The sequence below is a fragment of the Hyposmocoma kahamanoa genome, unplaced genomic scaffold, assembly GCF_003589595.1.
Source record: "Hyposmocoma kahamanoa isolate Upper Pololo Valley unplaced genomic scaffold, ASM358959v1 87, whole genome shotgun sequence".
Taxonomy (NCBI): domain Eukaryota; kingdom Metazoa; phylum Arthropoda; class Insecta; order Lepidoptera; family Cosmopterigidae; genus Hyposmocoma; species Hyposmocoma kahamanoa.
In genome coordinates this window covers 14881022-14897172 of record NW_020654422.1, presented here as the reverse complement: position 1 = coordinate 14897172, position 16151 = coordinate 14881022, and the positions used below count along the sequence as shown (strand labels likewise).

General features: G+C 36.0%; 1 protein-coding gene across 1 annotated transcript in view; it reads left to right on the top strand.

Annotated features, from left to right (window-relative positions):
• Positions 1 to 16151, top strand: part of LOC113235391 (nephrin-like) — a 187437-nt gene that overhangs the window by 118982 nt on the left and 52304 nt on the right. Inside the window, exons 4-5 of the mRNA XM_026471070.1 lie at positions 9079 to 9189; positions 11355 to 11561. Coding sequence (XP_026326855.1) covers positions 9079 to 9189; positions 11355 to 11561 — 318 coding nt within the window. The remainder of the gene's footprint in view (positions 1 to 9078; positions 9190 to 11354; positions 11562 to 16151) is intronic.

Genomic DNA, 16151 nt, shown 5'->3' with positions numbered 1-16151 from the left:
CCTATTGCAATAAAACGGCAATTTCATACTTTAACCCCTAATATGTTTGTAGAAAATAAAGAATTCTTTCTTGTGATGAAATTGTTTTTCTAGAAGCCACCTCTTTAACTTAATCTTAAAGCTTAACGTTCAAGCTGCGATTGTGATATCGTTCGGCATCTATATGTATATTTTAGTTAGCGATAGAGCTCCTTGTGAAAGAGTTCGTCCACGGATGTACTGCCACCTTACCTATTTTTGCCGCCAAGTAGGAATGTCAGCATTACTTTGTTCCAGTTTTGAAGAGTAGGGGGCTGGTGAAATTACAGGCACATGAGACTTGTTAACTTATGTCTCAAAGGGACGGGCGCAGTGGCAGTACCCCCCAAAGTTTTGCGATTTAAAGTTCTGAGTGGCAATGCAACTGTTATGGACAGGCGTGTAGCTTACCATAACGCATACGACTTGTCCGTCCTGTCACTTGATATAATAAAAAAACTGTAAAAAAATAAATATTAAATATTAGACATCGTAACATACGTTATTCCGAGTCCAAAGTAAGTTACTAAAGCACTCATGTTAAGGAAATCGGAAACAATGATAGTACCACAAACACCTACACCTCAGACAATATAGAAAAGTTTTTCTACATTGACCCGGCCGGGGACCGATCCCGGGACCTCAGAGATGGCGACACCACGAAACCGGTGTGCAAGCCACTTGGATACGGAAGTTGTCAATATCGTAATATACTGATGGTCCTATTACGTAGACAGATTGTTTTCACGTACTTAATTTGGATGGAATCTTTTTAAGTGTGTACTGTATAGCCGCTCACGTGATTCATGCGTCTCTGGAAGCATACCACACCTAGAGGTGCCGGTGATGATTTTATACCGATTTATCGGATTTCGAAGTTATAACAGGTAAAAGAACTAACACTAATTGCTATTTCGGTAACTACTCTAGCAAACCATAAAGTTTTTAATGCCTGGGTCTGTCATTTAAAAAAATAAACAACTTCAAAAATACGTCACGACAATCGTGTGTGTTATTGTTTGGGCTGGTGATGTCGGTGTTTATTAATTAAAAACATACCGTAAGTTGCGTTTTTTAAGTTTAACCTGAATATAAATGTTTTTAAACTATACTTTAAGGAGTAATTTCATGGTAAACATTAGAACCACTCAAACGAAATATTATCATATTTACCCAAGTACACCAAAAATTTCATTAGTGCTTTTTAAGTGCAGGATTTGCGGTGTATTACTGCATTTTATTTGAGATGTTTTTATTGTAGTACGGAGGGTATTTATTTAGCAACGCAGAATAATAATTTTTATTTTTATAAACTTGTATTTAAACAGAATCCTTGTCTAATTTGCGAAACCAAATAGCCGCCAATTTGCGGTAGGATGAGCGCATCGCGTGAGCGGATAATGTAGTATACATTACATTACATTACATAGTGTATACTTCGAGTCAATACCGTCATAGGTTGGTATGGACAAAGGTAGCTATTTGCTGTATAGTAAGCCGACAAGTATTACAATTTGATATCAGTGAAGATTCATATAATTCTTTGACGTTTGAAGTCCCTAACTTGTATTGGGTCAGCGTGGTGGGCTAACAGCCTTTTTTTTTTTTTTTTTTTTGACGGGGGGAAATCTTTATGGATACCCCTGAGCCCAGGGAGACTCAGGGGTTATGTGGGGACTCTCCCTCCAGACTTGAGGGCCTACCCCACTAAAACCCCCCCGGGTTTCCCCGGTTGAGTCGGCGCCGTGGGATCAGTGAACATTCACCACGACGCCGCCCGGCCGCCCTAGCTTACGCCAGGGCTCCCGCGCCAACGGAGGGGCGAGTCGGTTGTCCTCCGACCCGCCCCCCCAGACGAGTGAGGCCGTGCAGTGCAGGCTCCGGAGTCCCTGTCCAGAGCCCGCTGGTCTCACTAGGGGATCAGGCGAGCAGCGAACTGCCTTCGCCTTCTCCCCGTACGTCTGCGCCGGAGCGGGTGCGCGTCCGCCGCGTCCTCGCGCACCCACTCCGCGGCCTCCTTTTGTGACATAACCTCTGCGCAAAAGGAGGCCACCGCCTCCCAGGACTCCTCGCTTTCGAGCATGGCGGCAACCACGCTCGGCAGCGAGAGGTCCTGCCCTACAGTCCCCGTCAGAGTGCGGCGCTGCTCATCCCACCGGCTACACACCTCTAGGGTGTGCTGCGCGGTGTCATCCGCAGCGCCGCACTCGTGGCACGACGGAGACGGTTCCCTCCTCGCCACCTTGTGCAGGTAGTGCCCGAAGCAGCCGTGCCCGGTCAGCACCTGCACAAGGTGGAACGACAGTGGCCCGTGGGACCGGTTTACCCACTCTACGAGGACAGGGCGGATCGCCTCTATGGTACGAGCGCCATAGGGGGGGATCCGCCAAGTGGGCTAACAGCCTACTCAAAGGATATTCGTAACCAATTGGGAAAGAATGTACTTTGGAATTTGAAACAGACGATTTCAGAGACAATTAGTACTTAATCCACAGGCTTTTAATTTGAACGAATGATTTACGAGAACAATAACTTTATATCTTCAATTTGTAGAAATCAAGTTATTGGAATTTCTTAGTTCTGGAACGTCTCAACTAAACTGGTTATAACAATGTAACAGTGGCCAGCCTTTGTCTTAAATGATGATTCACGCTTATACATACATAGTTTGGCTATGTACCTTAGGACCCTGTCATGTTGACCCAGTTATCAAAACCTTGACATCAATATTTGTGTCACATTAAAAGAAATTAATTGTTTGAAATTCCTTAATGTAATTGACTTCTAGAAATTTATTTTTATTATTGTGTCTATTATGTTATCCAGCTTATCTATGAAAAAGATAGAATTGTATTTTATTTATCTATACGATTCGGAGGGTCTACGAAAAAAAGAAAAAACTTTTCCTGTAATCGTATCCTTGCGTAAGCGAGTAGAATGACGAAATTGATACTATCTTCGTTACTGGGCCTGCTAAGGCCGAATTCATTTGTAGTGTTGACCAGAGTCGAATTATAGTAGAATATCGATAAGTCTGATAATTTTATGTAACGTGTCTAGGGAGATTGTCTACACTTTAACTGGAACAAAGCGGGTTGTGGACTTCACATCTTTTCCAAGGGTTGTGAACCTTTTTCCAAATGCAAGTTTTATCACGATGTGACCTTCCACTGTTAAGGTGAGAAGCTGCTACTAAATCTTCACAAATGCACGTATCTTAGAAATTAAAATCATAGGTATATGCCGCCACAGGGATCCTTGCCGTTGACCCCGTAATAAGCAGCTGTCGTTCTCAAACTAGGCTACCACCTTTTTAATTAATTTATATTTGGAGAAAATTTATAAGATAGTTTGATTCATGTACATATATATTTTTAATCATTACTTCAGGGTGAAGGAAAATATGAGAAAAAAATTCAAAGAGATTTGAAGTCCGTAATAAACTAGGTTGGTAGATAATGACCACATTCAGTGACGGACTATGTAACTAATACGGTAAAAGCGAATAAACTTATACCAATATCGAAACTTTACAAATGTGTGAAAGTATGAGTAACGAAGTAGAATATATAGAATAAAGTGGCTTAGTAAGGGAAAAATACCAATAAAATTATTGTTATAATAGACAAAAGTAGAATGTAGATTTTTGTAAAATCTCTTATTATAGTCACATTATCATCATCGTCATACTATTCTGTACCCTTTCTGTACGTCTGGCGCACCCTGGACAAGAATCAGCGAATATTTTAAGCCGATTCCAGATTTGACAAATCCTTTCACCACGATGGCAGCATTATAGTGTATGCCATCGACACGACAAGAGAAAGAAGATTATCATTCTATTTAAGAGCCAAGCTCTCGTTGGTATAGCTTCCTCTACTCCTTTGGATCCATAGCCAGCATAGCGTCTTGACCTCTTAATACCCATGTGGACGGTTTGGACGCTACTTTAGGTAAGAGGTGCGCGTCTCTGGTGCGCCGTGTGTTGGCCAGCCCCAACTCTGTTCTCCGCGTCATAGGGTATGAATGCACCTATATTAGATACTGTTATAGGTTACGGGTCTAAACGTATAATTCAATTTAAATTTTTACTAACAATAAAAATTATAATTACACATCATATACACATACATACTAACACATGAGTCTATTGATACTTGAAATGAATGCTTTGTTATTATTATAATTAATAGCTGTTTACTTTGACATTATTATTTGTTCACTGTACAAAATTCTTGGTAACTCTTTCTTCCCTTTATCTATATATATAAATATAAATTCATCACTACATAATAGATGACCAAACGTTTTCCCCCTCCTTTTCATTAAACTCTTATACTTAGAATCGTTTTGTCGAATAATATTGTGGCGCAACACTACTATGGTTCGTTTTGATAGTAATAAATTACATAATCTAGCTAGATAAAGAATAAAACCTTCTTTGGACCGGATAATAAAGGATATAGACCGTTAATTTCTTTTAGATTCACATTAGTTGGGAATTTAGTATCTATTAATTTATTAGTCATTTTTATTTCCTTGTGCACATGAAAGTTGAAAGCTTGGTCCGTTTTAATCGCAACTGGCATATAGTTGAATGTAAGGCTTAAGTGTCAAACCTGATGTGTTCGTGACGTGCAGGAAGGGTTTTTTAACAGGGTCAAGACTCTCTACAAAAGATTTTGCACTGAACGGCATCCTGGCTTCAAACTAAGTAACGCCCTGTACTATAATCACTAGACTGCGATGATTTCGAAAGTGGCCTATATCGAACCCTAGGGGTCTACTCCAGCCAACAAGTGGCCCATGTCAGCGAAAAAAGATAGAGGGTGCATGAGACATTAATGTGGGTCCAAGAGAGTGGAACGAATTTAGGCAGGTTGTGATCAAAATTTTGTATAAATTACTATATGATATGAAGTAAATTTTTTTAAAGATGTCAAGAGACACACTTGTCCATAGCAGTTGCAGTGCCAGTAAGAGTTTTAATTCTCGAAAATTTGGGACATAAATTGACAAGTTCCATGTGTCTGTAATTTAATTAGCAACCTTACCCTTAAAAACCGGATCGCAGTATGCTCACGTTACTGCTTGATTGCACAAATAGGTACAGTGGCAGTACTTCCCTGGACGAACTCTTTCTCAAGGAGCTCTAGGTACTGCTATTAAAAACATTTTACAATGAAGTAAGATATTTGGTTATTAGATAAAAAACTTAGCAGTGTTTTTTTGTAAAGTTTATGACTATACTATTAAACTATCATCATCAGTGAGGCAAAAACAAATTTGAAGTCAATAAATTTGTAAAAAATGCATATTGAAAGGTCCATGAAAAAAGGAAAAAAAGTCTCGTGGTCGACGAGACAAAGAAGCTTAGAAACCTCTGCGCAACAATAATGTAATTAGAAACTAAGCCAAAACAAATTAGAAAAGATTGTTTCGGGATCGATATATTGTTCATATTTTTTTTATTATTATTTTGTACATTATACATATAAAATCACTTTGCAAAAATTACTGTAAATGTTCAATTGAATGTACCTATAGTTTAAATCCTGTTTAGACTTAAATTCTTTTAAAAACGCTAGTCAACACTTTCAGTGTAAAAGGCAATATTTTCAACACAGTAGACAAAATTCTACTTACCCCAGTATACAGTGATAAAGATGTAACGGGGTTAGCTTATTTACATAAAGTGGCGTGTAAAAATAACGGCCGGGTAATACTTTTCACGGCAGATTTTATATGTTTTAAGTAGGTAGCTTGTTTCATACGAAGTTATAAAATTTTGTAGACTTGTTTCTTTTTTTTTGCCAAATTGAGCTGTCTGTTAGTCGTTTTGATTTTCCTTCCTTTCCTTTTAGGAATAGGGCGTCAATATTAGTACCACACGAGTACTTAAAGTATTACTGTATGTGTAAATTTCCATATTTTAAGTAACTTGTTAACATGAATACAGCTGTCGAAAAATGGCCTGCCTAATGTGGTATTATGTATTTTTATTTGTGCCCGTTCCAACGTAAAGAAGTTAGAAAATTTTCATTAAACAAATGTGTCGTGATAGCATTGACCGGCCGCCTCTCAAGTAGAGGCCGTGGGTTCGATTCCGTACTCGCAGCTCTATATGCGAAACTTAATTTAAACTTTGCCACGAGCTTTTTGGAGAAGAAAAGAACATCGTGATGAAACTTGCACGTCAAAAAAGGTTCACAACTCTCAGAAAAACGTGTAAGTCCCAACCCGCGTTGAGCCAGCGTGGTAAACTATGACTTAAATACTCGCCTAAGAGATGTAAGGAGTGCCCTGCAGTGGGACCTATAAATGGAATGATGATGATTATATAAATATGTCAAATACTTCCTTATCCTTACTTCCATGTAACCCAAAAACGATTATTTATAAGGTATTTTTAGACGCAGACTGACATCACCCTTCAAAAACTGTGTCAATGTATATTAATATCTACTAATATAGGCACACTACTACTAATACACTACTAATATAGGGAAATGAAAATATTTCATACCCTGTATTACAGCATTTCTTCTCCCTTAACAAATACGATAAGAAGTAGTGGTATTTGTTTTCTCCTTTTTAAAGGCCACTTCCTTTGCTATCACGGGCCACGCCGCCGCGCCGATTTGTACGAGCTCGCGCCACAGGCCCAAAATTTGAAAACGCTTGGATATATTGATACAACGAACATACACTAAGAAAATTTCCTTCGACCCGACTGGATACGAACCAGCGAATGTCGCCTCAACGTGGCTACCGCTCTGCCAATTGAGCCACGGATCGAGTCGAATTACGAATGTCTTTATGTGCTTGTTGCGAATTTTTGTATTAAGTTTTAAAAGACGATTTTTTCTCTGTATTTATTCGATTGTTGTGTCAAAAATAATAACAAACTAGAGGAGTATTTTCATAACAAATAAATGAATATCATGGTAGTAAAAACACGATATTGGATAAAAATAAAATAACTCTGCAATAAAATCATTCGAAAGTCGCTCCTATTGTAACACGCGTAAATTATATAATCGCGCGTAAACAGATTGAAAATACACGAGCGTCACAAAATATAGGTCGTTACGAAACTATGGCGTACTAAACAATCTATAAGCTTAACAATTGCAAACTAGTTTAAGTAAAGCTAATTTATCCACCCGGCTGGCCACATATTCTATTTTGGCCACACGCCAGTTTGAACTTTATTGGCATAATAATTCTTTTCATATATTACCATTCTGTAAAACTAGATTCAGTTGATGGATATAAATGGCTTGTGTTATGCACAAAAGTTATACGGTTTAGTTGGCATTTAGAGTATATATTTACCTAAATATAGCGTAAACTTTCAAAGAATATCTAGCCAGTGTCCATCTTGCAAATGATGATTATGGATTTACTCATGAAGATAACCAAGCACGTACACATTTTTTTAATAGCAGATATAGGTTTGCGCATTAATCATGATCATCATCATGAGCAATCCATTTATGCGTTCGATTGATGGGTACGGGTTTCTTCTCAGACGAGGGTTTTAGGCCAAAGTCCGCCACACTGGCCAATGCGGGTTGGAGACTACACTTTTCCGAGGGTTGTAAACCTTCTACGACGTGCAAGTTTCGTCAGGATGTTTTCCTACGAAGAGCTCATGGTAAATTTCAAATGAAATTTTTCACATAAATTCCGAAAAACTCAGAGGTGCGAGCCCGGGTTGTGTATTCCTAGTGTATATATTTTGTAACTGATAGTTACCAGCAAAACAAAACTTAATTTGTGTTATAAAATTACAAGCGAATGAAAGCGAAACTCTCATCAGAAACATTTAGCTAAGTGAATTGCAAAGTTTACGAGCCATTAAGGTTGAGAGTAGATTAAAAGTAATTGCGAGAGTTTAAAAAGTGGATTTTATTTCGAAAGTTTTCTGTGGATTATTTTATATGATGTTTATTTTACTAATTTGTTATCTCTGCGCTGCAGGTATCATGTACTTCTATGCTATTTTCATGTGTCTTTATATTCCGCGGCTCTAGTATTTCTTTCGTTTCCAAAATTTGCGTTAGTTTTTACTAAATTTTCACAATACTTTGAACGTTTTTTATTTCCATTATCTTTAACATTAAAGTGTTTGAAATGAATGACGACGTCGTCATTCATTTCTAAAATTTATGAATTCGTTAAGTACCAAATATTACAATAATAACTATTTCGATTCCATTATATAAAAAGTTTTAAACCAGTAATTCAAATTCAGACCGCAATCATAAAGAGTCCTATCCCAAAAAAATCACAATAACCGTGATAAGATTGCCTTAGGCCCAAAGTAATTTGTGTCCGTAACGAGTGCAGAAGCCTTTTATTCCAGCAGTATACCTACCGGAAGGAAAAAAGTTTAATGTAGGGTAACACAATAATGGGAAGACCCTACCGTACGTGCCTTAAATTTATTATGAGTTCTAGAATACTGAGTCCTATGAACGTAAGATTTTAAAACGAAATTTAATCATATTATCCTACTTCTATCTATCTATGACATCAATTACTTAGTCTCGTACAAGAGAATTCCCTGTGTTATGGGTACCAGAATAATGGAATTCACGCCAGATGTCTACCCAGAACATTCAAACCAGATTCAATTCAGAAAACTCATTTCCCAAATTGTTCCAACCTGAAATCGGACGAAGGACCTCCTCATTCAGCGCCCACGGTACAAACAGTAGGGCTACTGATATCCTCTATATTAATAATGTATGTGAAATATGTATACCTCGATATTAAAATTAAAGAAAGAAAGAAAAGTAAACTTAATCATCATTGTCCTACCCTCATCACATTGTTTGGAGTCAAATTAAAAACAAAAAATCGGTCTTAACGGAATAACAAGCTCTTAAGGAGTATTTGGTATCTTTAATTTTCTTTCTTATGGAATCTTATTGTATTTTTAATATTAATAATATTCTTCTTAATAAATTCCAATTTTTATTTGGCGTTTGAGTCATAATATTGTCAGTGAAATTGGGAGATTGTACTAATAAATGATTTTCTTTGTTACAGAGCTTCCGGAGAAGCCAAAGATCTTCGATGAGAATGACAAAGAAGTAATAGGAGCTGCAGGCCCTTACGTAGAAGATAGTAGTTTGAAACTTACCTGTGTTGTAAGTGGAGGTAATCTGGTAGATAATATAATTTATACGTGGTATTGGATTTACTTACACTTTTTTGTCTTTGTCATTTGTGGACATATTTGCAATTGTCGTTGTCTTGTAAATTGAGTGTAATCGAGGCTTTATAATTTATTTTGGCGCTTTATTATTACGAGTTTGAGTGAATTATAATAAATCTAACTAATTAACTGATATTATTTTAATGAATGAACTTGTCATTACAAAAATAACCGCTTCTGTGTACATACAGACCAAAATATAACGCCCATTTTTTTGCGATTTGAAAATGGTTCCTCTTCTAAAAAGTAATTGATTTTATTTTCTGAATATTTCCCTTAAAAAAGTTTCAGTTAAGTTTATCAAACTCCTTAGTGCAAATGTTTGATTTGTAATTGTATTTTTTTTAGCCTTTACATAATTAAATAATAATATGATAGCTTGAGTTTATCCGCTCACGCGATACATCCAGCCGTAGACGCATACCACACCTAAAGGTGCCGGTGATGTTTTTATACCGATTTATCGGATATCGAAGTTATAACAGGTAAAAGAACTAATACTAATTGCTATTTCGGTAACTACTCTAGCAAACCATAAAGTTTTTAATGCCTGGGTCTGTCATTTAAAAAAAATAAACAACTTCAAAAATACGTCACGACAATCGTGTGTGTTATTGTTTGGGCTGGTGATTTCGGTGTTTATTTATTGAAAACATACTGTAAGTAGCGTTTTTTTAGTTTACCCTGAATATAAATGTTTATAAACTATACTTTAAGGAGTAATTTCATGGTAAACGTTAGAACCACTCAAACGGAATTTTATCATATTTACCCAAGTACACCAAAAATTTCATTAGTGCTTTTTAAGTGCAGGATTTGCGGTGTATTACTGCATTTTATTTGAGATGTTTTTGTTGTAGTACGGAGGGTATTTATTTAGCAATGCAGAATAATAATTTTTATTTATAAAAACTTGTATTTAAACTGAATCCTTTTATAATTTGCGAAACCAAATAGCCGCCATTTTGCGGTAGGCATCGCGTGAGCGGTTAAATATTATCTATTCTAAGTTCATTTTTCTTTTTGGTCATCAAACTTATTCTAGCAACGAAGCTAAGTATTTTTACAAGGAGAAAAATACTATTTACATACACTACTACATATATGTAGTACATTATAATTATTACCATCCCACTACTACAGCTTAAAGACTGTTTTTCGTTTCGATGCTGTAAAGCATGTTTTGAATTAGAATCACTAGATAGGTGGAAAAAATATCTAAACAATGCCAATTAAATATTATTTAAGAATTTTTTTCAAAAATTTCCAAAAATGTCTATTAAAAATTCTTTCTTAAAACAACAAACGTTCCGGACCGAAGAAACATTTAATTGAAGAAAACAAACATTGCGGTCGGGAAGCTATTTCAAATTACAGCGAGAACACGTTCGTACCTTTGTCCCGCTGGCCATTTGGAATCCGATACCACATCTCTAAATTACATACGTACCGTGTGTTTTACTTATAGAGATTTTCGGGTTCGTTATAGAAGGCTATATTTCTTTTCCTGTGTAGAATTATGGAATATTTAATTGGCAAATTAAATTTTAAATAGATACTGCTGCTTGAAAGGTTTGTTTTCTCAGTATCGTTTGACGTCAATTTATCATACAAATTAAATTGAAATTTATGCGATTGTTATATTTTAGGAACGCAACTACTTTTTCGAATCCAAATCGTGTGTATTCTTTACAGGTCGGGACCTGTAAAGAATACACATATAATGACTGGCCAGAAACGTTGGTTTGTTTAAAAAAAAAACAAATATACGCGTTTTAGATCCGAATAAGTAGTTTGAGCTCAAACTTTTTTGTTTATTTCGGTCACGCTAAAAGATACAGTTTTGGTTTTTTATCTAGGTGAATTGATTGTATTTTAATGATCATGCAATTTTAGATCGCTTCGTAAATAGTAATTCGAAAATAAAGTAAATCTCCACCGATTCATCTTCATCTCTGTAGATAAAGTTATGTATAAAAAGGGGCCTAGGAAAGAACTTACTGTAGATGAAATACGGAGGGCAACATCGATAAGAAAAACGCTTTTAAAGTACAAAGAAGTATTCTTATGACCGTCATCTTTCATCTAATATTACTTTTGTTAACAGGCAAACCAATGCCTCGCCTGCGATGGTGGCGTGACGACAAAGTTGTCACTCAACTGTCGCCGGTCGAGGATGGCTCCAGATTGAGTGTCCTCGAGTTGAGGATACCCAGGTTGACCAGACAGTATTTGGAAGCAGTGTATACTTGTACTGCTGATAATACTTTGCTGGTCCCGCCTTTGAGAGTCAATGTGCAGATTCAGCTTTATCGTAAGTATATTAGCTGTTTTTAGCACTGAGCGACTGTGGAATAGTGCCGAACGTTGGGTATACGCTACGTTGGCGTTGCGTCGCCGCCGCGCGGAAGTTGTGTCCACGCTAAGCGTGCGTTCGCAAGACGCTGACGCTCGAAAGACGCTAGTGTAGGAGTCTCTAAGTCGTAAGCCTAATAAAATTTTATATAATTATATACAAATTTGATTGCGTACGAAAAAGGTTAAATATTTCATTTAGATAAAGCGCCTATGAACTGAATTACGCAAGAATTTTAAACACTGAAACAAAATGCGCCATTCACATTAAGAGCATGGAGCAATAATTCAAGGGGACTGCTAATCTCGATACAAGACAGTGTAGTCGGGTATCGGGTATTTGTATTGATATACACGGCCATTTACATTATACAGTGTGTCGATTAGCATTCTCACCATAATTAAGAAATTAATAATAGAAATAATGCTAAATCATCTAAAAATAATCAAAAACTTATTCTGTTCAATATTCTGGCTAATTATATCTTATAAAGTTTTGCAAAGTTATCTCAAAGTCGAACACCACGGAAGGGCAGTGACCCCGCCACCCGCTTCACCGGGCGATACGTAATCTTTCTTGATCGCTTATTAAAGTATTTTTTTAAATATGATTGTGTAGTAGAATTGTAATAATTTGCTATTTATTTACATTCGATCTTTGTATTAATAATTATAACAAACTAGTGGAGTAATTTCACAAAAAATAATTGAATATCAATTCAATAAAAATTTAATTAATACAGTGAATAGCGACATCTCTCGCCAGGACTGGTAGCTGTAAAGGTACTAACTGGGGTGATATATCTGTCATAGATTTCTCATAGATGGCGCTACGACTAAAAAGTCGTTGAAAGACCAAGTACAAAGACACGACGCAAGCACATAGAAAAATTCGTGAGGTCCGTTGGTTCGTTCCGTGGCTTAGTTGGTATAGCGTCTGGCACGGTATGCAAGAAGACGTCGGTTCGAATCCGACCGGATCGAAGGATTTTTTTCTGAGTGTTTTTCTGAGTGTTCGATCTTTGTATTAATAATTATAACAAACTAGTGGAGTAATTTCACAAAAAATAATTGAATATCAATTCAATAAAAATTTAATTAAATAGGAATTTACGAAATTTTTTTTCGATTTATTTTTTAGTGATTTAGGTTCAGTTTCGGATATAGAATGACCTCTGTAAATATGGCTCGAATGCAAATTAACAAATTGTATAAATTACATCCAGGCGACTGATCAGCGACGTGTAGATTTAAGACGGAATTTCGACCTTCTTCAGAGTTACGATTAGTACTTAGTATGGAGATTAGCAGCCCTCTTGAGTTATTGGTACAGGATAAAACGAAGAAATGTATGTAAATGTTAACTGATGAATACTTTTAGCTTAACTGTGTTAAATAAATACACTGTAACGTCAAAAACAGGGTACTGAGAATATTCTGGAAAAGCTTGAAAGAAAGAAGAAACAACACATTACAAACATTTTACTCACTTTGTACATTAGATACTAAAAAATGATACCTAGTCATTATAATTGATTTTGCAAAATAAGCTATTTCAGTTAAAACATTTTTTTTCTGCCTTAATAAGCCGAAAGATTCTACTTGGTATGAAATTACATACTGGAACTTGCAGTGTTTTGGTTTAACACAATATGTTTATAATACTTTCACACTCGTGTGTAACCTTTTAAAAGACCTTTCAATACCATCCAGTGTAAACTTAAGTTGCGTCTACAATTTCCAAGTTAACGAAGGTGTACTTACAAGTATTCAAAGGGTTCAAGACCCATATCATCTTGAAAGTACTTGCAAATACCGAAGTCTGACGAGAATTCGGTCTAATTTATTGAACAATAACTCATGCGTTGGTGAACTGAAAGGGTATATTAACAGGATACTCAATAAGGGTAATACATGCACGAAACTGTGTCACGGAATTATATTACTGACGACGAATGCAAGTATGTAACCTCTAAGAAATTTCGAAGGTTATCGGTAAACAGTTTGTGATTTATATATACAGAACGGATATTTGAGAGACAAAATACCTTTGAACTGATGACACCATTACGTGTTTTTGATGTACAGTTGATGCCTGACCCCCTAACTATCTATTTGTTTCTGAATAGATCAGTGTGAAGAAAAGTGTTCTAAGCCTGTGAACTGTAAAATTAATTTTGGTATGACTTCCTTATTGCATCATAGTGAATGATATTGTTGTGTCGAAAGAAACGGGACTATACCTCGTGGGTTGTGTTGACTTGGAATAGTATTTTAATTGTCATTTTCGTCCAGTTAACGGCTGAATTATTATTTTATTTGCCCATTGGCAGAATATCAGCGAGATTGAAGTACTTGCATCGTAGATCCATTTAACGTGTTTTTTTATTATTTGTATTTCACTTTTTTATTGTATTGTTAAAATTATGAATGGTCACGGCTGACTCATGGAATATGTAAACAATCCGAAACGTTGGTTTGTTTGGGAAAAACAAATACACACGATTTTAAATCTGGAAAAATACTTTTATTTCCAATTCGTAGCAATCGTGAAAATCTGAAAACATTGCTAACATTAGAGTTCTATTTTGATTTTGAAAAATGACAGTTTTGATGCAAGAATCGAAAAATAATCTCTTTACTAATAAATTAATTTAATTAAAAGTCAGCCGTGACCATAAGTCCTGTAAAGAGCCTAAAACGTTGGTTTGTTTGAAAAAAAACAAATACACGCGATTTAGATCAGGAAAAATGGGTTGAAATCAAATCAAATTTAATAAAAAAAATCGATTTCGGACATTCATTCATAAGGGTTACCAACAGTACACTTAAAACAAATATCTTTTTATTTTGTATATAAAATACAGAAATATGCAGTTAGATCCTTTGCTCATAAAACTAACCTTAGGACCTAAACGCAATGACACTCACGAGGCTGTTACCGCTGCGACTAATTCTGCGCTTCCCTAAGGAAGCTACTTTTTTTCACATAAGAGAGTCGCTATACTTACCGACACGGAATCGCATTAAGTCGGTAAGAAAAAGCGTTATAACAATCGATGTAATAAGAGCAAAAAAATTGTTACGCGTTTTGCATTGACACGTACGACGCGGCTCGACACACGTCCGCAACAAATCTGCTTCCTCCGCATCCGAATGCGACAAGTGTGGTTGAATATGATCGCCTCAAGCCGATTCTGCGTCAGTAAGTGTGGTGACTCCCTAATAGCTTCAACTAGTAACACGAGCGTTAGCGAACATTCTCAAGCAGAAGCTGTAATAGAATCCTGAATAATTATATGGAACTCTGTTTCATTTCCCACAAATAATTTAGATTTAGCGCTGTATCTATTGTTAGAGATAATTTAAATAAATAAATACGACTTAGTTCATTAACGTAGATTCAAAATAACATACTCGTTACTAGTTCATGAATTTTTTTATTTGTTTCGTTTCTTAAATAAGTCATTACAATGAGACTGAAATAGATTTAGATAAATAGAAATGGGGTTATAATGGTATCCGGTCCGGATGAGATGTAATAATATCCGGTCCATTGTACTTACTACAATTCCTTCAGTATCTTTATCTTACGTGCGAGTTATAACTGTATGTATGTATTATTATTTCGAACGTTATAGTAACTTAAGAACCATCGGTCACCTATTTTATTTCTGATTTCTCTTTACCCAAAACTAATCGGGAATAAATACTGCATAGCAATAAAGTTGACTGTAGCGCATGAGTGAAAAGAAAAAAAAAAATAAAACGTGCTCAAAGAGCCTATTCCACAAATTTCAAACAGTTAATTATGCATCAAGAAGACCAACGATAGACAAAGAAAGCAAAACATGAATGATACAATGAAAAAATATCTAACAAAAGGCGTCTAAAACGTAGTAAAAATTGGAATAGAAAGTTTAAAATGGTACAACACATTATCAATACAAACTTAGGAGAAACTCGGTTTTTTATGATATCAAGTGACGAGACGAGCAAGACACGTGCATGGTGCTAAACGATACGTATACGAATACGATATCCATAACATTTGCAGTACCACTCGATGATTTATTTGATAAGTCCTACGTGCTTGTAATTTCACCAGCGCCTTTACCTTGCAAAACGCGAACTAGTACTCACATTACTCCTTGGCGGCAGAAATAGGTATGGTGACAGTACTTCCCAGCATCATCTCTTTCACAAGGAGCTCTATTGCTACTTATCATAGTAGGTTTACTGACACAGTTTATTAATTGACTACCTCTGAAAACTTGAAATAACATGAATTGGATTCATTAATGTTAATACGGGGAACTTTTTATGTCACTATATTTTATCTCATATGTTAACACTTATTAAAACTGACTAAATACTAATACGAGCAACATCATGCATATTAAGCTCCCCATTGTACTTTGGCCTACGACGTTTGACAGGTGAAAGGGGCGACGCAACAACAGGGAATTACTACGTGATGTTAACCCGGACAAGGATATATATTAATTTTAGAGGTGTAATTCCATAATTTAGTTTATACAGGCGTGGA